The sequence below is a fragment of the Hippocampus zosterae genome, chromosome 16 (genome assembly GCF_025434085.1).
Source record: "Hippocampus zosterae strain Florida chromosome 16, ASM2543408v3, whole genome shotgun sequence".
Lineage (NCBI taxonomy): Eukaryota > Metazoa > Chordata > Actinopteri > Syngnathiformes > Syngnathidae > Hippocampus > Hippocampus zosterae.
Window position 1 is genome coordinate 3,133,083 of NC_067466.1, and position 22,902 is coordinate 3,155,984.

Consider the following 22,902-nt stretch of genomic DNA (forward strand, 5'->3'; position numbering starts at 1 on the left):
GGGGCCCAAGTCTACAGGATGGGATGTACAAGGGCCACTGGGAACAAACAATATCACCTCTGTCTTCTTTTCATTGAACTTCAAGAAATTTTGTGCCATCCAGGTTTTGATTTCTTCCAGACAGGATAGGAGTGGCCTTAATGAGAAGGCGTCTTTCTTGCTCAGTGGGACATAGATCTGGCAGTCATCTGCGTAGCGGTGGAAGGGAATACCATGTTTCCTTAAGATGCAACCCAATTGGAGCAGATACAGTGAGAACAGCAGAGGCCCCAGAATAGAGCCCTGTGGAACACCACATGACAGGGGAGCAGTGCGTGACTCAGAGCAGCCAAGGCTGACACAAAAGGTTCTGTCAGCTAAATAAACCACTCAAGAGCACTACCCACTAAGTGCCAATACCCACTAAGTGCTGCAAACGAGTCAGCAGAATACTGTGATCCACTGTATCAAATGCTGCAGTTAAGTCCAATAAAACTAGACACACGTGGTCTCCAGAGGCATTTGCCAGGATGTCATTAGAAACGCGTAACAGGGCTGACTCCGTGCTATGCATCGTCTTGAAACCTGACTGGAAGACCTCCAAGATGTTATGTTCATCCAAGAAAAAATTCAACTGCAAGTGCACCACTTTTTCCAGAATTTTGGAAATGGGCCTGAAACTTGACAGCACATCTGGATCAAGACCAGGTTTCTTGATCAAGGGTTGGACCACAGCATGTTTAAACTGTCGGGAAACTACACCAGAAGAGAGGCTGCTGTTGATGATATCCAAGAACGATGCGCCAACACTCGGGAGAACCTCCTGAAAGAAGTGCGGGGGAAGAGAGTCGGAAGGGGAGCCTGATGGCTTCGTCTGGCGAACTACATCCTCCAAAAGCGGCAAGGACACAGTTTCAAAAGAATTTAGCTGAACATGGAACATGGACAGAGGGGTCAGATGCGGTATTTGAGACCGGAGTCCTAGCTCTAGAGACCTTATCAATGAAAAACTGAAGGAATCTGTTGCACATCTCGGGTGAAGAATCCGAGCAAGTAGGCAGAGAGGGTTTGAGTACAGAAACTATCGTTTTAAATAGTGCGCGTGGGTTGTGGCGTTAGCTTGAATAGGTTCTGAGAGATATTCTCTTTTGGTCTCTTTTACTGTGAGCTGGTAGTTACGCCAGCAGTCTTTCCAAATTTGATAAGAGTCGTGCAATTTGTCTTTTTTCCACTTGTGTTTGGCTTTGCGACACCCCTGCACCGACACCCTACATAACAGTTACCATGATGGCGGGTTTTAATACATTTTGTGACAGTTTATTTGTTAATAAAAAATAAAGGTAATTCTATCTCAATAAACCAATATGCACAACTGACCACAATATGTCAGAAAAACAAAAACACAGTTTATTGAGTTATCATAACAGGAAATATATACTGAACATATAAATGCTGTAATGTACAATGTCCGAATATTAGAACAAGATTCTTTTGGTCCTAATGTTGCTTGATGACCACCAGGTTTTTCAGCATGTCAAAAGAGTTGCCATCAGGCTCCACAGAAACAATACCCTGCTTCATACTGTGGACTTGAAGAAAGCCATTGCTATCTAGACCCACCACCTCAGCTTCATCTCCTTCCTCACTCCAAAGATGCACCAGACTTCCGCTGAAACAAGAAACAAAAACAGGTGATTCCCTCTCTCAGGTACACTTTTATAGAATATTACACACCCCAGTCGTCTACAGTAACTATTCTGAGTACAGTATATGTAGTCATGGGCTCTAGATGGCATGGAATAAAAAACAATAAAAAAAATGTCAATCTCTCCATTGTGAGACAAATAAAGGTTTTCTTATCTTATCTCCGCTTTTCATGATGAATGCTCCACTTTCGCCATGTAAGAATGAATGAATTTCTAGGAAGATATGTGGCTGTAAACTGGGGTGTCAAAGATAAACATGGCAGCAAATTATAAGTTCAGATGCATTTCTGTTGAAGGGCTGTGCTTCGTTTATTTGTGCTTTGTTTATTATATATTTTTTTGTAACTCTCTCTCTCTCTCTCTCTCTCTCTCTCTCTCTCTCTCTCTCTCTCTCTCTCTCTCTCTCTCTCTCTCTCTCTCTCTCTCTCTCTCTCTCTCTCTCTCTCTCTCTCTCTCTCTCTCTCTCTCTCTCTCTCTCTCTCTCTCTCTCTCTCTCTCTCTCTCTCTCTCTCTCTCTCTCTCTCTCTCTCTCTCTCTCTCTCTCTCTCTCTCTCTCTCTCTCTCTCTCTCTCTCTCTCTCTCTCTCTCTCTCTCTCTCTCTCTCTCTCTCTCTCTCTCTCTCTCTCTCTCTCTCTCTCTCTCTCTCTCTCTCTCTCTCTCTCTCTCTCTCTCTCTCTCTCTCTCTCTCTCCGGCAAGATTTGCTCCAGTGCTACGCCGGGGCTGCGTTCAGATGTGCAAATTAGCTCCGGCGTAGCCCTGGAAAACAGCTTACACGGGATCAAATTTGATCCACCTCAGGAGGTGGTTTAAAAATTAGCTCCAGAGCAAATGCTCGTTTGCGAAGCAGCACCGATGTAAATTTGCACGTGTGAGCGCAACTGGGTTAAATTTGCTCCAGAGCAATTACGTACGGCGAGAATGCTGCTTTCGTGCTCTGTCGCACGTCCGTCATGTTTTTGTTTAATAACGACACAAGACTTGGCTGGTAACAGCAGCAAGCACCTCTTGGGTGATACCATCTCAACTAGAAGGGCTTTGTACGTGTGAACGCTCCACAAAATTTGCTTCGGTGTAAAATATATCGCAACAAAATACATCGGTGCAGCGCCGGAGCAAATGTGTGCTGTGTGAACACCCCTGTTGTCTCTCTCTCTCAGGCAGACACTTACATTTCACATCTGCTCGCCATGATGGCAATTCCTGCATCAACTTCCTCATATGCTCGTTTTGAGTACATATACTCAAGAATGCGTTTTATGTGCACACAAATGTGATTTATTTGTTTGATTCTTTTGCTAGAACTTATTTATATTTGGTGTAAAACTATTCTGTCTTCATTTTTTGCTTATTGCTACCCACTCGCTTGCTCTCAGTCATGGTGCTGAATTCACCGTTACCATTACCATAGATATAGTACATGTACAATGGGTATACACGGTATGCCCTTTTGAGCACCGTTACCCATTGGTAGCACTTGTTGGACCCTGGCCTCAGAGGAAAAAAATTGGAGTGTTGCCATATTGGAGTCCAGCGATGGTTCCACCTCTTCAATTAATTTATTCTTTAAGGTTTCGTTCTTATCACACAATGGTCTTTTTTGTTGAACTTTTTATTTGCAGACAGAAAATATTGTGATGACATCTAAATACATGTGAGCGCCATCAACTCCCAGCATCAAATAAGAATATAGATCAAGTAATCACCCCGCAAGAAGTAGGTTACACTTCTTGCACATCCATCTACACCAGGGGTGCCCAAACCTTTTGGACCGAAGATCTACTTTTCGATCAACTAACCTCCCCGGATCTGCCCTCTGTGAATTGTACACGAAGCAAACTCTGAATGAGAATAATGACGATAAAAGATAGAACGCAACAGCTCTGATCACAAGCTGCAATTACAGACTGCTGAGCGCTAACAACTTCCGGTGACGTAATCCCGTAAACACACAAATGGTTGTTTGTTTTTTTTATGCAGATGTCCCACTATCTCAAATTTCTCTTACTTATTTCTCATAAATGTCAGCTTCTCCATTTCAAAAATATCCCCAACCACCTTGATCCAGTCCTTGACTACTGGAGGATCTTTTGACAAACATCTTATTGTTATGGCTGGAATGGTCTACAAACACGGACACCCTAATTAGGAAAGGACAGAGCCGACTCTTCCTACTCAGGAAACTGAGGTCTTTTGGGGTTCAGGAGTTGCTCCTTAAGACTTTCTATAACTCGGTGGTGGCCTCGGCCATCCATTATGGCATTGTCTGCTGGTCAGGCAGCATCTCAGCCCGGGACAGAAAGAGACTGGAGCGACTAGTCAGGAAGGCCAGTTCTGTCCTGGGCTGCTCCCTTGACACTCTGGAGGAGGTGGGCAACAGAAGGATGCTAACTAAGCTAAAAGCTATGATGGACTGTCCCTCCCACCCTCTCCAGCCCGCCTTGACAGCACTAGATAGCCCTTCAGCCAGAGACTGTTACACCCGCGCTGCAAGAAGGAGAGATACCGACACTCGTTCCTACTGACTGCTGTCAGGCTGCTGAATAAAAATACCAACAATAATAATAATAATAATTAAATGATGTGAAAAACAATTGTAAATAGCACTGCGATTTATCCATTTTGTGTTTTTATTGCACTTAAACCTAAAATAAAACCTCTCCTCTCACATGAACACTTTGAGACAGTAAGTCATGCCTTTGTCACATCCCGGCTCGATTACTGCAATTCCCTTTACAGTGCACTCCGCTTAATAGAACACCATTGGGCCGAAGCGCTTCTGTTCTACTAAGCGGAGTTTCTATTAACCGGAGACACTTTATTAGGTACACCTTCAGACACGTCGACGACCAAGTTATGCACGCAGAAAAACCCCTGCTGACGAGTTAGAAGAGATATTTCGACTGTGGACGTCCATATCTTTAATCAAACAACAAAACAACAAATTTAATCAACTTCAGTCAAACATCTCAAATCACGAGAAAAATTTCGTTACATTTGTCTGGAAACAGGAGTCCGTAATTTTGCGGTTGACTTCCCTCTCAATGCGCTGGATAAGAGGGAAGTCCTGGAAACTGCGGGCGTACCTTCTGAGAATCCGGCAATGCATCGTATCGTCTGAGTATGTCCTTCTTATCCGCAGGTGATAGCCCTCGTCTCTTGAATGAAGTTGAAGCCATTGTGACGTGCGTGTGTCTATGTGTGGAGTGACGCGTGCTACCTGTTACTGTATACGGCTAGAACTACCGCGTTTTCTCGCGATAGTGGTACAGTATCGCGATAGCTACACTTCGAAAACCACTAGTTTACAATGTTCATTGCTTACGGCCTGTTCTATTAAGCGGAGATCTGTTCTACTAAGCGGAGTATCTTTATAGGAAATTGCATTAGGCAAATCCGTTCCAGAGCCGTTTGCTCTATTAAGCGGATTACTCTATTAACCGGTGTTTTATTAAGCGGAGTGCACTGTACTTTGGAGTCAGCCAGTCCTCCATTAAGCGCCTTCAGCTGGTCCAGAATGCCGCTGCCCGCCTCTTGACTCGTACTCTTAAGAGGGAGAACATAACTCCTACTCTGGCATCCCTTCACTGGCTCCCATTCATTTTAGAGTTATTTTCAAGATCCTCCTCTTTGTTTTCAAATCTCTGAATAATCTCGCGCCACCTTACCTCTCTGAGCTCATCCGCCCCTACACACCTGCCCGGCGCCTCAGGTCTGTGGACCAGACTTTGTTAGAAGTACCAAGAACTAAACTGAGGCTCAGAGGGGATTGAGCATTTTCTGTTGCTGGTCCCTCTCTCTGGAATGACCTCCCACTGAACATTCGGCAAGCCTCCTCGCTGCCCATCTTCAAAGCCCTACTCAAAACTCACTTGTATTCTTTGGCATTCGACTCAGCATGACTTAGATTTGTTCTTGATTTTACTGTTTGGTGCTTTCTACCGCCTTCTATTACCGATTTGTCTTACTGTTTATTGTGCATGTTAAATTGCTCCATGTACAGCACTTTGTATGCAGCGATGGCTGTTTGAAAGTGCTCGATAAATACTGTTGACTTGACTTGACTTAATTGAACGGTGTTTGTTGTTGTTTTTTTCTTCTTTCTTCTTTCTACCTACATTCTTGCTGCTAATAATAATAATAATGCTCTTGCGACGCGGGGGCCCAGTCTCATTCGGCTGGGTCGTCGCAGTGCGTAGAGCCGATCAGCTTCACCAGGGTCCGCCAATGACCACGGTCATGGGCCAGGTCCGCTGCATCCTCCAGGGTGAGGCCCTGGTGTTTGAGATCCTCTCTGATGACATCGAGCCATCTGGTGTGGGGTCTGCCGCATGGCCTTTTCCAGCCGGCTGTCGCCGGATCAAATGAGAAGATGGCACGAGTTGGGTGTTCCGGGGGTAATCGGAGGAGATGTCCAAGCCAACGGATGCGCCTCTGAACGGCCAGTCGGGATGCAGGGGGCTGAAGGGTATGTTTTCGGAGGTCTGAGTTGGAAACATGGAGGTGCCAGTTGATGTTCAAAATGGTTCTTAGTGACCTGCTGTCAAAGCCGTCGATCCTCTTGGCCTGGGTCTTGTTTAATGGCCAGGATTCTGCACCATACAGGAGGATGGGAAGAACTGCTGCGTTATAAATGCGTATCTTGGTCTTTTGGGACACTGAGTGGTGGCGCCAGAGGGGCCGCCACAGTGACTGCATTGCCGCGGCCGCGAGGGCGCGTCTGCGGTCAATCTCTGGCTTGAGATCGCCGCTGCTGGTAATAGTGGAGCCCAGGTAAATGATGGAGTTGACAAATTGCACTTCGTCTCTGCCAAAGATCAGGGGGGAGGGGTTGGGTCCGTCACCGATATACATAAGTTTGGTTTTCTGCCAGCTTACTTGGAGGCCCAGCTTTGCTGCTTCTGTTTGGTATATGGAGAGGGCACTGCTGAGGTGTTGGAGGGAGTTGCTGAACAGGGTGGTGTCATCAGCGTATTCAAGGTCGGTCACGTGGAAGTTGCCGAGCGACACGCCTGAGACTTGCTCCCGTACTCGGATCATAAGGTGGTCAATGACACAGTTAAATAGATCAGGAGCGGCACGCAGCCCTGTCTGACCCCGCTGTTAATGGGGAACCACTCTGAGTCCTTCCCATTCACACGAACACAGCTCTCTGAGTTGTTGTAGAGTCGCTGGAACAATGTGGTTATTTTGGGTGGCACTCCAAGGTATTTCAGAATGTTCCAAAGGGAGAGGTGGTCGACTGTATCAAATGCAGCTTTGAGATCTATGAAGGCTATAAAAAGATGTTGGCCGCTGAGATGGCAGCCCCATCATCCGACTATCCTGCAGAGGCCCAACAACCCACTCAGGAGAAATTAATTGTTACGAAACCGACCAGAAGAAACCAGACTGCCCAAACCAAGACAAGACATAGGAACGCCCCCGACCAACGAGTACGGATTGACCTACGCCTGAAGACGCGCATTGCCACATGGAACGTCCGAATGCTTCTTCGGGATGGAGCTCCTTTACTGCTGTCCTTGGAGCTCTCCCGCTACAAAATCACCATGGCGGGTCTTTGTGAATCAAGATGGCAAGGCAGCGGCAAAATTACAGAAGGAGAACACAGCTTCATATGGAGTGGCCCTGAAATCCGTACGGGCCTCCATGGAGTTGCACTGGCCATGTCCAAACATACACGGCAATCACTTATCAGCTGGATCCCAATTAACGATCGACTCCTGTCTGCACGGTTCCTCCACCGACATGGCAAGATGACAGTCATCGTTGCTTATGCCCCCACAGAACTCGCCGATGATACAGTGAAGGACACCTTCTTCGACCAACTCCATCAGGTCGTTAGCCAAACCCCACCACATGACATCGTCATCATCCTCACGGACGCCAATGCAACCTTCTCTTCTTCCTCCAGAGAAGGGCCATCTCACCAAACCCCCACACAACCCATTGGCACCACCTTTGTCGATAACACCACAAATGATAACGGCAAACGTCTGCTTCTCCTCTGCCATTCAAATAACCTCTGTATCACCGACACATGGTTCCCCCGCAAGCAGATCCATCACTGGACCTGGTAAAGCCCTGATGGAAGAACCCGGAAGGCGATAGACCATATCATCATCTCCCGCCGCTGGCGATCCTCCGTCACCAACTGCAGGGTCTTCAGAGGTGCACAGTTGGGCAACACTGACCACCGCCTGTTGGTTGCAGAGCTAAGACTTAAAATACGACCAGACACGTCTATCAGGCCACAGCCACGCTTAATGTCTTCCAGACTCTGCGACCCCACCACTGCCTCCGCATATCGCCGCTCCATCACCAACGCCTTCACCGCTCTGGCCGTTGATGACATCGCAGACTGGGAGACTTTCAAATTAAAGGTCAACCAGTCTGCCCAGGATGTACTGGGAAGATCAAGATCTCTTCCCAAACAACCATGGATCTCACAACCGACCCTCGACATTGACCGCCGCCGTGCTGCTCGCCTGCGCGGTGACATCACAGAGTACCGAAGGCTCAATGCCGCACGGAATGCGGCAATTGCAACTGACAGGGAGAGATACTGGGGAGAAGAGGCCGAACGCATGGAATTAGCAGCACAGCGCAACGACCTTAGACAGGTCTTTCAAATGCTGCGCCAAGCCCGCATCGGACCACACATCAAGACCGCCCTCATGAAGGATGCCAGTGGAAATCGCATCACCACTGAAACAGACTGCCTTGAACTCTGGAAAGAGCACTTCAGCAACCTCCTTCATCACCCTCCAGTTCCCACCGACCCCCGTCTTGTCACTGCTGCCAACTCTACCACCCCCAACCCCAACTGCAAAACTGACCCAGTCACAATCGACGAGGTCAGAGCAGCAATAAAATCACTAAAAAATCACAAGGCCCCTGGAATCTGTGCCATCACCGCAGAGCTGCTCAAAGAAGGTGGTGACTCCATGGCCCAGTGGCTCACCCACATCATTAACCATGTCTGGGTGGCAGAACAGCCCCCCACAGACTGGACCCGAGGCATCATCCTGCCATTCTGGAAGCGGAAAGGCGACAAGCAACTCTGCAACAACTACAGAGGCGTCTCACTGCTCTCCATACCCGCAAAACTGTTCACCCGGATCCTTCTCACCCGTGCCCTTCCCGCCATTCGAAGCCATCGCTGCCCCCAACAAGCTGGCTTCATGCCCAACCGGTCCACCATAGATCACATCTCAGCAGTTAGACTCATTGTTGAGAAGGTTAGAGAGTTTCGGAAGGACCAACATCTTTCTTGCTGCTGGAGGCTGTAAATTTCCCCAGTGTGGGACAAATAAAGGATATCTTATCTTATCTTAAAGCATAAGTGGCAGCTTCGCTCACCTGTGAAGCCATCTCTTGTAGTAGAGTGGTAAGATTGCCTCTGCCCCATCATGTTGAAAGCGGTCTATGAAGGCCTCCAGGCAGCTGACTGTCCGGGCAATAAGCTGTGCACAGCTGAGGGGTTGCAGCTTGCAGTTGTGTTGAATGTTGTATTGCCGGATTAGGTCATTGATGCACATTGTTGGATTGCTGTTGTTCACATTGAACCCGCAGCCTGGAAATCATATAACAGGAGAAAAGGTTTGTGTTTTTTTTGTTTTTTGTTAAATGCTCCTATCATAGTGATGCAGAGTTTGTCAGTAAAACAACACTGATTCTGAGGGTTTACACATGCATGAAAAGTCATAAAACTCTACACATTCATCAGGCCTTATATATTATAACATATCAAATCCTCAATATATTTATTCGTTTATTGTGCAATTAAAAAAATAATAATTCAAACCAAACAAAAACCGGCTAACTAGCGCCCCCTACAATTTTTTTTAAACAAACCAACCCCAGTTGTATGTTTCACTTCGGTGAAAATTTGGTGGGATATTTAACAGTTTAAGACCAACACAAAACTCTCTTGGATCTGGAGCCATATGCTAAACCTAACAGGAAGTCCGCAATTTTGAATTTACTTTGCTTTGAATTTACAATATATTTACTTGCGTCACATTGACTATAACAGCTGCTGTAACTTGACCTAGATGATCATATTTTGTCAAAATTTCACACATTTGATAAGAGTCTAGGCCTGAAGACATTTACAAACTTATTTTCATCGTTGTGGTAGCGCCAGCTACTGGCTAAAGGAAATATATGTTTTTTTTTCTCTCAGAAGGTTAACCAGATTTACCTCATATTTGCTTGAAAGAGTATTTAGGCCTTTGTGCTGTTGCAACATGAATTTTGTGAATTTCCTTTTTTTTTCAGTTCATCAAACCAATTTTCTATCACACAGAGACTACCTAAGGAAATACAAATGCAGTTTCTAAATCCGAATTCAATTTATTAAGGCACAAAAAAAATAAAAATCCAAAAGTACCTGTCCTGATGTGAAAAAGTAAATGCCTCCCCTAGTGAATAAAGACAGTTTTGAGAACGCTGAGCTCAAACAACCGATCACCACGTTTGTTGACTCTAGGAATCACATCACGTCCGGAGTGAACGCTGGCGAATTTTGGACGCCGCTACTCCCCGTGATTTTTAAGTCCATTTTTATGTCAATTTTTTTATCTTTTATAGCCGACATATTTTATGTCGACCTGCTTTTATGGTCACCGAGTGAACAATGATCAATCCACACTCGATCGGCCGAACTGTCATTACCTGTCATCGAGTATTAAGTTGTCGTTGAGTTGCGGCTAGCGGCTGGCTTACCTACTACCTGTTGCTGCTTCCCGACTTCATTACTCCGGTCCGGCTATGTCGATCAGCTGTGAGTGGCTTGCTTTCTGCTGGTTCGCTCTGTGTGTTTTCCACCACCCATTGGAAGCGCTTCACCAATATGCAGCCACTGAGCTCAAACTCAACTTTAATCCACACGGTCCACCACCGCCTGCTCTGCTCCAACACCCGGACATCCTTTACGTGCCCCGGCGAAGGTGCACTCACCGGGGCTCACGCCGAAACTATCAATACGACAACTCCAGCTCCATCAGGTCGTTCTGGTCCACCGCTCGCCGCCCACGGAAGAACACCGGATGCCGTGCGGATGCCTCTGTGTTGACACGCGTCCCGAGGTCGGATAGCACCGCGGTCGCTCGCAGCTGCACTGCTGTCAACGTTGGCCTACTGAACATCCGCTCACCTTACGAGCAAGGGCCAGTTCGTCCACGACCTCCTGACAGACCGTGAGTTTGACATTCTGTGTCTGACTGTGACCTGGCAGCACCCAAATGATTATGGTACTCTTAATGAAGCTACTCCACCGGGCTTTGTTTATCACGCTGTGCCTCGCACGACTGGGAGGGGAGGCGGCCTCGCGATGATTCTGCGCGAGGATTGGAAATTTGCACCTGTAAATGTGCCTGCTTTTTTATCTTTTGAAGCTAGTTATACAGCTCTCTGGATCAACTCCCAGACTGATTGCCACTATTTACCTTCCACCAAAACCAAACAAGAATTTTATCACTGACATTACTACACTCCTCACTCATCTGTATACACTATCACCAAATGTGATTCTCTTAGGAGATTTTAATATACACATGGACAATATCAATAACTCACTCACCAAAGACTTTACCTCCTGTCTGGACAGTTTGGGTTTTCAACAGTATGTCAACTTTCCCACACACAGTAAAGGACATATTCTGGACTTGATCTGCTGTATTGGTTTATCACCAACAAACTGTAAAACCGATCTCCTCCCATACACAGATCATCTATTGCTTTCATTCAATGTTAACCTGTCATTTTTCAAATCCAACCCACAACGCATTATACATTTCCGTAAAATCAAGGACATTAACCCGGACAATTTAGAATCACTTATCAACAACCTCCCCAGTACTGATTGTCTTTCTACAACAGATGAGTTTTTGACACACTACAATACAAATCTCCATAACATTCTCAATATCCTGGCCCCACTCAAAACCCGAACTGTCTCCTTCAACCAAACAGCACCCTGGTTTACCCCTAACCTCAGACAACTTAAATCAAAAGGCCGTCAACTTGAAAGATTATTTAGAAAAACTGGACTCGCCATTCATAAAGAAATGTACACTACCCACTTTCTCCATTACAAGGACTCAATATCCAAAGCCAAATCAATCTTCTACTCTGGATTAATCAGTTCCAATGAAGGCAACCCCAGATCACTCTTTTCACTCATTTCTAAACTCACTAAACCTGCTGACACTCTTCCCTCACATCTCTATTCCACTGAATTTTGTAATACTCTGGCCTCATTTTTTACATCCAAAATCCAACGTATCCACCAGCAACTCACCCCTTCAGCTGCTCCTAACCCTCCTTCTCCATTCTCCCCGGTTCCTACCCACCTATTCTCTGCATTCACATCCCCATCTGTCCACCAAATCTCCATCTTAATCCAGAAGTCCAAATCCTCTACTTGTCAACTTGACCCTCTCCCTACTGTTTTAGTCAAAGCTTCTATCCCGGCCCTCTCCCCTCTCATCACTAACATTATTCAAACTTCCCTCTCTACTGGCATTGTACCATCCCATCTCAAAACTGCTGCTGTCACTCCCATACTGAAGAAACCTGGCTCTGATCCCTCCGACTTGAACAACTTTCATCCCATATCAAACCTTCCGTTCATCTCCAAACTTCTAGAAAAAACAGTAGCTGCTCAACTTCACACCCATCTTTCCTCCAATAACCTCTAGGAACAATTTCAATCTGGCTTCCGTCCCCTCCATAGTACCGAAACTGCCCTCCTCAAAATATGCAATGACCTTCTTCTCTCTTCTGACTCCGGTTCACTCGCCATCCTCCTCCTGCTTGACCTCAGTGCAGCCTTTGACACCATCTCTCACTCCATCCTCCTCGACAGACTCTCCTCCATTGGCATCACCAGCATCCCCCTCTCCTGGTTCCGCTCCTATCTTTCTGACCGCACCCAGTTTATCCAGCTCAAACGTTTTAGATCTCACCCCTTTCCCCTCACTTCAGGTGTTCCTCAGGGTTCTGTCCTTGGCCCATTGCTATTTCTAATCTATCTTCTTCCCCTTGGTAATATCTTCAGGAAACATCACATTCACTTTCATTGCTACGCGGAAGACACCCAGCTCTACATCTGTACCAAACCTAATACCATACTTCCACCATCCTCCCTAACCAACTGCCTGCAGGAATTAAAATCTTGGTTCACCTCAAATTTCCTCAAACTGAATAGCAAGAAAACTGAATTCCTCCTCATTGGCACTAAATCCACTCTAAACAAAATAAACAATTTCTCCATTCCCTTCGAAAGCTCTTCCATCTCCCCCTCCCCTCAGGTCAAGAGTCTGGGTGTGATCCTTGATAGCACCCTCTCCTTCACCTCACATATCAACCACATCACTCGTTCTGCATATTATCATCTTCGAAACATCCACCGGCTCCGCTCTTCTCTCACTCCTCAGTCCACTGCTATACTTGTACACACCCTCGTCACCTCACGACTCGATTACTGTAATTCCCTTCTGTTTGGTCTCCCTCAAAAAAACCTCCATAAGCTTCAGCTGGTCCAAAATTCAGCCGCCCGCATTATTACACTCACACCATACATAAACCATATTACACCTGTCCTTCAACATCTCCACTGGCTCCCCATTTTACACCGCATTCAATATAAAATCCTGCTCCTCACATTCAAATCCATTCATAACCTAGCCCCTCCATACCTATCTGACCTCATCCATATTCCTACGCCTGTCCGCTCTCTTCGTTCCTCCTCCTCTGTCCTCCTCTCTGTCCCCCCTGCTCGCCTCGTCACCATGGGAAAGAGAGCCTTCAGTCGCTCTGCTCCCCAGCTTTGGAACTCACTCCCAGCTGACCTTCGTAATTCAGACTCACTAACACATTTCAAATCCAGCCTCAAAACACATCTGTTTCGACAAGCCTATTCACTCAGACCATAAAGCCATTATTTTATCTATTTATTCATTTTTGTTGTATTTTTTCTTATCTTATTTGATGTTGTTTTTAACATTGTACTTGTGATTTTAACTGCTTGTTGTAAGGTGTCCTTGAGTTTCTAGAAAGGCGCCCACAAATAAAATGTATTATTATTATTATTATTATTATTATTATTATAAATAGAGTCTGTCAGACAAACCGCTGTCAGAGCCATTATCCACACATGGATAAAACTGGGAACTGTGTGATAAAATTGGGAACTGCGTGAAACTTTCCTAGGAGTGGTCGACTAGCTAAAATGACTCCCAAGAGTGCAACGACGACTCTGCAGGAGGTTGCAAAAGAACCTAAAACAACACCCAAGGGAACTCCAGACCTCATTGGCGTTAGTTCAGGTCAGTGTTCACAACTACCATTAGAATGACACTAGCTTAAAAACGGCATCCTTCGGAGAATGCACTTTCACAGTGGACGGCTGGTTAGCACGTCCACCTCACAGTGCAGAGGTGAAGGGTTTGATTCTGGTTCCGGCCTAACTGTGTGTGGAGTTTGCTTGTTCTCCCTGTGCCGATGTGGATTTTCTCCGGGTACTCCGGTTTCCTCCCGCGTTCCAAAAACATGCATGGCATGTTAATGGAACACTAAATTGTCCCTAGGTGTAATTGTGAGTGTGAATGGTTGTTCGTTTCTGTCTGCCCTACGATTGGCTGGCAAACAGTTATGGGTGTACCCCACCTCCTGCCCTGAAGACAGCTGGGATAGACTCCAGCTTGCCCGTGACCCTTGTGAGGATAAGCGGATTAGAAAATGGATGGATGGATGGGAGAGTTCCCGGCCAAAATCCATTGCGGTCCAAAAAGAACACAAAAGGTATGTCTCACATTTGCCAAAAAACATCTTATGAACTTCCAGACTTTTGGAAAACCACTATGGACTGATGAGTCAAGATGTGCAGCCCGTTACGTCTGGGGTAAAAATGGCACAGCATTTGATAAAATGAACATGATGTCAACTGTGAAGCATGGTGGTGGCAGTGTGATGATATATGGCTGCTTTGATACTTCAGGACCAGGACAACTTGCTATGGTTGATGGGACAATGAATCTACAGTCTACCAGGAAATCTTTAAGTAGAATGTCCGACAATCAATTTGCGCCCTCAAACTCGAGGGCTCTTGGATCATGCAGCAAGACAATCCGAAACACACCAACAACTCCACCTCTGATTGGCTAAATAAAAAAAATAGGGTTTTGGAGTGGCCAAGTCAAAGTCTGGATGTAAATCCAATTGATATGCTGTGGTGTGGCCTTAAACGGGCAGTTCATGCTAGAAAACTGTCACATTTTGCATGATGTTGGAGTAGAGGACTACAAAAAGCAGGGAGGCAGGGAAGAGCAGGGTGAAGTGACCAAAATTTATTTAACAAAAATGCAAACAGGAGTACACGGGAAAAACACTCACTCAAGTACACAAAGTCCAGAAAACCACAGGAACCAAAGTAACAAAACCCTCTGACCAAAAACAAAGTGTGACAAGGAGCATACGGATACTCACGTACTCACACTCACAATGACAATGACCCAACAAAGACTGACAGAACTCAGGGAACTAAATACGAGCAAAGTGACGAGACATAGAGAAACAACTCCACAAGACACAAAGGGTTGAGGGAGCTCATTGGTTCACACAAGGAACATGGATGACGAGAACAGGTGCAGACAAAAAGGGCTCATGGAGGAACAAAACCAAAAGAAAAACCCTCCAATATGGCAGAGTTGAAGCAAATCTGTGAAGAGTGGGCCAAAATTCCTGCACAGCGATGTGAACGATTCATAATCAATTATCGCAAACGCTTGATTTCAGTTATTGCTGACAAGGGTGGTACAACCCATTATTCAGTTCAGGGGGCAAGTACTTTTTTACATAGGGAGGTAGGTTTTCATTTTTTGTTTGTCTGAATAAATAAAATTGGCATTTAGAAACTGCATTTTGTGTTTCCTAGGGTTGTCTCTAGGGGTGTTCACACGGCACACATTTGCATCGGTGCTGCACCGATGTATTTTGTTGCGATATACAGTATCTTACACCAGTGCAAATTTTGTGGAGCGTTCACATGTAAAAAGCTGCTGACTAAAGAGAAGCGTGTTTACCCCGGTGCAGCCCCACTTGCGTTCACACGGCAGTTTCTGCAGCAGTGTAAAACGATAGAAAACAAAGAGCTGTCATGTTGGTTGTTTTTAAACTAGAGCTGTCAAACGATTAAATTATTTAATCTAATTAAAAATGCAACTGTCATAATTAACTCAAATGAACTAAAAAATTAATCGTGATTACTCACACATTTTTCATCATTTCTGAATTTCCTTTTACATTTTTTGTCCTCTTTTTCCCCATTTTAATGCTCTCATCAATATGGAATCATGAATCAGTTTTCTATGTGCCAAATGCAAATATTTACTGAAATAACAATTTCGATTTTCAATTTTACATCAACATTTTTCACTTGGTCCAGTTATTCACACATATTCTCTTACACAATATTACTGTCCATCAAATAACGGTGAAAAAAACTATTTTGTCACACAACAGCTGCGTTAACAGCTTTCTTAATGAAATCAAAACAGAGCAATATAACATTATAAAGTGCACATCTAAGGTAAACTAGTACTCAGCCTATAGTGGATTTAAACCATGGTTGCATACTTCGTTTTTCTCAAGTTTGCTTTCAACACAGCAGTCTGTTTCTGTATGTTTGTTGAAGAATAACGAGACACCGTGCACCAGTGTTCATTATGTGCCGCTGTATTCGAAACTGCCGGCCGTACAAACAAGCACACGCACTTCCCACGTGCTGCAGGGGCAAACCATTCTGAAAGGGGAGCGGGGTTCACTCCCCCTAACACAGTCAGGCTATGTTGATTGTGTTAGTCCTTCTTGCGCGGAAGTCTCTCTACGGTTTTGTGTAGACCTCATTTCGAATGACTACACTTGGTTCGATGACAACACTAGAGACGTTTTACTTTCGCTAGGTCGCTACCACTGTAGCGCACTGTCACTGTCAGACGAACACAGAGAAGCTCCAACCGCTCTATTTATATGGACACGGAACGCTGTAACCTCCCACACAAAATAGTTCCAAACAAGTAACAATCGCGTCAGTGGCATACATGTATACCTGTATGATACATAGAGAGAGAAGAACAGGTAACTTTGGTCTTGTCAGTGGAGCAATCTGGCAACTTTTAAAGTAAACTTTCCATTCATAAACTCTAAGTATCCGTTTTCGGAGTCTCCGCGCTGCCATGGCTGGCAAAACGGACATGGGTGTGGACTTCTGTAGCGCGCTTGTTGTTTTGTTTCTGGTGTATTTATAGAGCTTGTGACGCGGCACACGTCCGCACGTCCGCTTGTGACGTGTGCCGTGTTAATCTCGCGAGAAAAATTTTAATCCCATCAAAATTCATTTAAATTAATGCCAATAAAAACGCACTAAACTGACAGCTCTATTTTAAACACATTTTATTCATTTGTTTAACTCAAGCAACTACAGACACGTCCTTCTCCTTCTCGGTCACCATGCCTTGAAGACACTGCCTTCTGCTTGAGAGGCATTCAATGACCGCCCTCAAAAACGTAAATCAACAATGGCTTCAATGACACTCAGCAAAGCAAACATATATAACACGCCAAACAGAAAATCAAGAGAGGAAATCACAAAATAAATTATATGGGGTGAGGGGTTGTGAACACACAACAGAGGAACAAACTACACAAACAACTCCGAGACAGTGCAGTCTCCTACAAAAGGAAAGATGACGGAAGTACAACAGAGCATGAAAGCAACGCATTCTACCCGTATGTAATCAAATCTTCTCATGCGTAGCGAGTCTACCCCTGTAGCGTTCACACGTACCATTTTACATCGGTGCTGCCCCGCAAACAAGCATTTACTCCGGAACAAATTATTAAACCACCTCCTTGAGCAGGGTTAAATTTGCTCCGATTTAACCCTTGTGTGCTCCAAATTAAAAAGGCCTTAAGTTACGCATTTTACAATTTTTGTAATGATGTATTTTGTGTTATAAAAACAATCTTTTTTTTTCAAACACTCAAAATGTTCAGAGGCATCTGTGCTATCCATACATATATAGTTTTTATTAGTTCTTTGGGATTTTTTATTCTTTATTTTTTGCAAAAGGGAAAAAAAATTGTGTCTGGAGGTCCCAACCAAGCCCTACTAACAATCCCGACCAGACATGTTCATGTAAAATGCATTGGTTTGAAGCCTCCTGCAAAAAGGCAAACTCATTTGCGATCCTCTGACGCCACCTAAAGTTGCAAAATTGGAATGACCTCAACCCAACAATGTGGCACACTTACGTCTGTCCAAGCGAAAACAAAGCGATTGACGTAAAAATCGCGTGAAATGCATGTATACACATTAAGTTTACGGTGCATTCAAAAATATGAATTATAATGGGTCTCTCTGGTGCAAAATATGTAAATTGTGAAGATTAAGATATCAAAACGTTTTTTTATTATTGCTGCAATGCCTGAGAATTATCAGCCAGTGACGTCATGAAATTTAGGCCATTTTAGAACCCCTCCATAAGTTTCAGCTCTCTCATGTTTTTCTGAATGCCTTTGCCTTTGATTCAAAGACATCATTTTACATTTATCGCAAGCGGTGCACTACGAGGGTTAAGCTGTTTTCAGGGGCTGCAACGGTATAACTTTGAACGTGTGAACACCCCTTCTGTGTGATTTTAAAATTGGTTTGATGAACTAAATAAACCCTTGGTGTGTGATAAATATGCAAAGACAACAGAAATCAGGAAGGGGACAAATACTTTTTCAGGGCACTGTGTATGTGTTTGTTCAACCCATTCATATATCCAATTGATTGCAACAGTTGGGAGAGACAGCAAACAGAAAATTAATCAAGGTACACCTAAACTTTTGGTCTGCCATCCACCAATGAGACTCAAATTGGTTCAATGGATTGAAAATAAATCCCAAAATATTTGGCCTGAATTTAACATCTGAGACAGGACATTTTTCATTGAGATATTTAAGTTACTTCATAATGCGGACAAAATACTTTTAATTATCATATTTTCCGCACTATAGGGTGCACCAAAAATTCTTTATTGTCTTGCTTCCAGTGTTATCACTTGCCGTTGGTTCAGTGAACTGTGTTGCTGCTTTATTAAATACGTTTGTGTTGCAGCTCCAAAAAAAGGAGAGCTGTGGTGTTCATGTTTTAAAACAGTCTCAACAAATACAGGTACGCCTTTTGTACGTCTCCGTACCTTCTTCCATTCGACTCGAGAGGCGTTCAAGACTGCCCCCGAAAAACGTAAACTAACAATTACTTCAATGAAACTACAAAAATGTAAAATAATACATCAAAACTGAAAAGCAAGTGAGGATATCACAAAATAAATTCTATAGCCCCCCCTACGGAATTTATATTGTTAAACAAGTAACAATCGTGACAGTGGCATACATCGTACTCATCAGGCTACGTGCCCTTTATTCACCAGAGGCTCATCAACCTAGTCTCTTATTTCTCTCCCGAAACAGTGTCTTCTCCCGCTTGGTGTACCTGAGCCTTCTCCGCGACGTACAATCTCTGTACACAGCTTGTAATGGAGGCTCTCGCTGGCAATCTGTAGTGGAGTCGTTAGATGCAATGCGAACCATACCAGCTTGAGTCGAAATCTGGACAATGTTGACAGGCTTGCATGCAGTAGCCATACATTTAGCTATGGCTTCAGCAAATTTGTTCTTCGTCGTGTTATCCATTTTCTTCGCGTTAAAATTATCCATAGCTGTCTGTCTTAGACGAGGGGGCGGAGTACTCACATCATCTGTGTGCTTGGCCATTAAGTAGTATTTCAGACTTGACGTGCTATGAAGATAGCTCAGTTTACGACTGCAAAACATACAGGTAACTTTGGTCTTGTCAATGGAACAATCTGGCAACTTTTTAAAAGTAAACTTTCCATTCATAAACTCTAAAGTATCCGGTTTCTTGTCTTGTGCGACTGTTCTGTCAACCAGGAGCTGAAGTTTGGCTCCTCTGGTATCTCTACCAATGCCCTTCTGTGCTTCTCTCATGTATTGATCCATGTGTCCACTTATCTTAGCCACAATGATGCCTGACATGAGCTTCCATGTTGTGGAGAGACAGGTACCGGGTAATTGGCCAATTGTTGGATGGGACTGCACCCTTTGAGGGATCCTTCATGATCAGGATTGTTCGCCCTTCGGTTAGCCATCTTGGGTGAGTCCCATCCCTCAGCAGCTGGTTCATTTGGGCTGCTAGGCACTCATGGAGTGCTGTGAGTTTCTTTAGCCAGTAGGTGTGGACCATGTCCAGGCCTGGTGCTGTCCAGTTTTTCATATCTGTGATTCTTTCTTGTATGTCTGCCACTGTTGTGGTAAATGGGTTCTGTTCAGGGAGGTTGCTGTGCTCCTCTCTCAGTGTTACCAGCCATTGTGCACTGCTGTTATGTACAACCTCCTTCTCCCATATGCCTTTCCTGTACCTTTCAGTTTCCAGTCTTGGTGGGGCTGCTCTGTTGTTAGGACCCTGCCACTGAGCGTACACTTTCGCAGGTTGTGTTGCGAACAGCCTGTTTATTCGTCTGGCCTCATTCTCTTTCGTGTACCGCTTTAGGCGGCTGGACAAGGTTTGGAGCCTTTGTTTGGCAGTTTCGAGTGCTTCAGGTATGGTCATCTGGATGTATCTCTCGGGTATCGGCCTTTTGTCTGGTTGTGTGTGCGTGTCAGGCCGCAGCTGCTACGTCAAGGTCTTCTCATAGAGACAGTCCTGGCTTATCAGTCTATGGCCGAGAAGGAGGGGGTGATGGTAGGGCACCAGCTTCCATGCGTGCGTTCATCCACGGGAAAGGTCGAGATAGCAGATGTTTTGGGAACGACTGCCTACAATTTCAGACAGCCTTTAGTCCGTGGTCTGTCTCTTCTGTGCCGATCAGCCAAATCCGCGATTTCTTTTCCTTGAGCGTGGATCCCAATTTCTCGAAGTTGTTCTCCATCTTGCAATGATGCTCCAAACTGCATCCCTTCTGTGGTTGAGCTCAGTCACCGCTTGAGTCTGAGTGTTGGACATCTGCGCCGTGCCATCCCAAAAAAGACCGGCAGCTTCTTCACTTCCAATAAAGCTGCTCCTATCATTTAAATTTTCGATAGATCAAGAAACTGCTAACACCAAACAGCAGCATACCGGCAATCAAAAGGCCGATAATGTAGATGTCTTCCACCTCCTCAACGGACAGTATTGACAGGCACACCATTCTCCACTTCCTCCAGGGATCTAGGGTGTACCCGGCAGCAAATGTCTCGAGGGGCAAATAGGCTCCCCACTGCATGCTCTTCTCGCTGAGAAAATTTTGTGGCATCGAAAGATCAGCCAACCAATTCCATGGCTTGTTTTTATTAAAATTTATTTAAAATACGGCAGGAGCTAGGATAATCTAGACAAGGACAGCACATAGACTGAGTAGCGAGCAAGGGGGGACAGGAGCAGAGCATAAAAGCGTCCGCATTCGTCGAGAGCCAAGCAGAAAGAGAGATTTTGTCCGTTTGGGAAATCGTGTTTTGGTTTTTTTTTTTTTTCAAACCTTACCTATGTTAATTTTTAAAACACAATTTTTTTTGTTCGTTGAGATGAGGCAAGATGCCTTAAAAATGACATCATATTTTTTGTGATAGGGAGCACAGACCTTGAGGGTAAGCGTGAATTTTAAACACTAGAGTGACACAAGAAGAGGTTACCTATTAACAGATGGAAGGTTGAACCCATTACAGTGGAAGTCACAAGAACACCTCCAAGCTTCATCAGATTGCTGTAGTAGATGTCGTTGGGCCACTTTACCCGCAGGTCAATGTCCTGAGGAACAATTTCATAAAATATCAACAATTGCAATGCATTATATTCAAAACGATTGTAATTTCAAACATTAGGTATGATGTGATATTATAAAATTAGGAATTAACATAAAGTAGCCATCAGGCTACATCATGAGATGGTCTAATTTAAGATCAATCAAAGTAGAAGGCACGAAATTGTGTGTTCACTCTGATTCCACATCGTCTGTAGTTTGCTGCAATCAATTAAGATCTTTTAGTAAAGCTGTATTCTTCTACACCGAAATGGCATTTCCCCACCCTGATTTGTTATTTCTCCACTGCACTTTGTCCATGTGGTTAAATTGAAACCGCTTTTCACAACCTCCACCGAGCTGTTTCTAAAACGTAGGCTGAGTAGGGCAGATACGTAACTGTTTTCTGATTGGTCGACAGATGTCCGTCAGTCAATGCTTCATTGGCCACCTCTCAGAGTTTCTGCCCCAGACGGCTTTTCATCGTCACCCTCTGGCATTCGAAGCTTCACTTACATGCCTTTCCGAGTTGCTGCCACCGGCGACTCGTCATGATCCCTGCCTCTAGGGTTTTGGATGCTAGAGGGTGATGATGACAAGCCGCTGCCGGTGACAGCAACTCGGAGAGGTGGCCAAATGAATGAGAGGCGCCGAATGAATGACAGCTCACTTTTATTCAAATGAGTGGATCCGAAGAACGGCGCGTGTTGCTCACAAAAGTTTTTATTGCAAGCTTCAGTATATGATCCAGTGACACATGTGAAATTAAATATAGTTAAGTATTGTTGTAAACCACAATCTATGTGTGCTGTGTCTATGCTCTATTTTTGTCTTAGTGGTTGTTTCTCTCACGCTTGAACCCGCAAATGGATTTTTCGTCTTTTCGCATTTGGGCTGTAATTTTGCGACGTCACAACATCGTGGAACAGCAAATAACATTTTGAAAAACCAGTGGCCGAGACTCGCCACACATGCAATATTATAGTGCCGTGGAAAAGTATTTGCTCCCTTCCGGATTTTGTACAGTGGAACTAGTAGTTTTTATTAAATTAAATTGGTATTTAGAAACTGCATTTTGTATTTCCTAAGGTCAGGGGTGTCCAAAGTCAGTCCTCAAGGACCGCTGTCCTGCCTGTTTTCCAGTTCTCCCAGGAGCAACACACCTGATTCAAATCATCAGGATCATTCTAATGCTGCTTCAGAGCTGGCTGATGAGCTGATCATCTGAATCAGGTGTGTTGCAGGCGGGAGAGCTTGAAAACAGGCAGCACGGTGGCCCTCCAGGCCGGAGCTGGACATGTCTGCCTTAGGAAGTTTCTGTATGATATTAAAATTGATTTAATGAACTTAAACTTTAATATGTGATAAA

The 22,902-nt window shown here is 44.7% G+C and overlaps 1 protein-coding gene across 4 annotated transcripts in view; it reads right to left on the bottom strand.

The window, feature by feature from the left end:
- Positions 1-1,248: 1,248 nt before the first annotated feature.
- The window catches only part of hlcs (holocarboxylase synthetase (biotin-(proprionyl-CoA-carboxylase (ATP-hydrolysing)) ligase)), a 73,865-nt gene continuing 52,211 nt past the window's right edge, over positions 1,249-22,902 (bottom strand). For all 4 annotated transcript variants that reach the window (XM_052047222.1, XM_052047221.1, XM_052047224.1 and 1 more), the window contains exons 9-11: positions 21,427-21,541; positions 9,046-9,259; positions 1,249-1,648 (exon numbers count right to left, since the gene is read on the bottom strand). In XM_052047222.1, the coding sequence (XP_051903182.1) occupies positions 1,477-1,648; positions 9,046-9,259; positions 21,427-21,541 (501 nt within the window). In that variant the 3' untranslated portion in view covers positions 1,249-1,476. The remainder of the gene's footprint in view (positions 1,649-9,045; positions 9,260-21,426; positions 21,542-22,902) is intronic.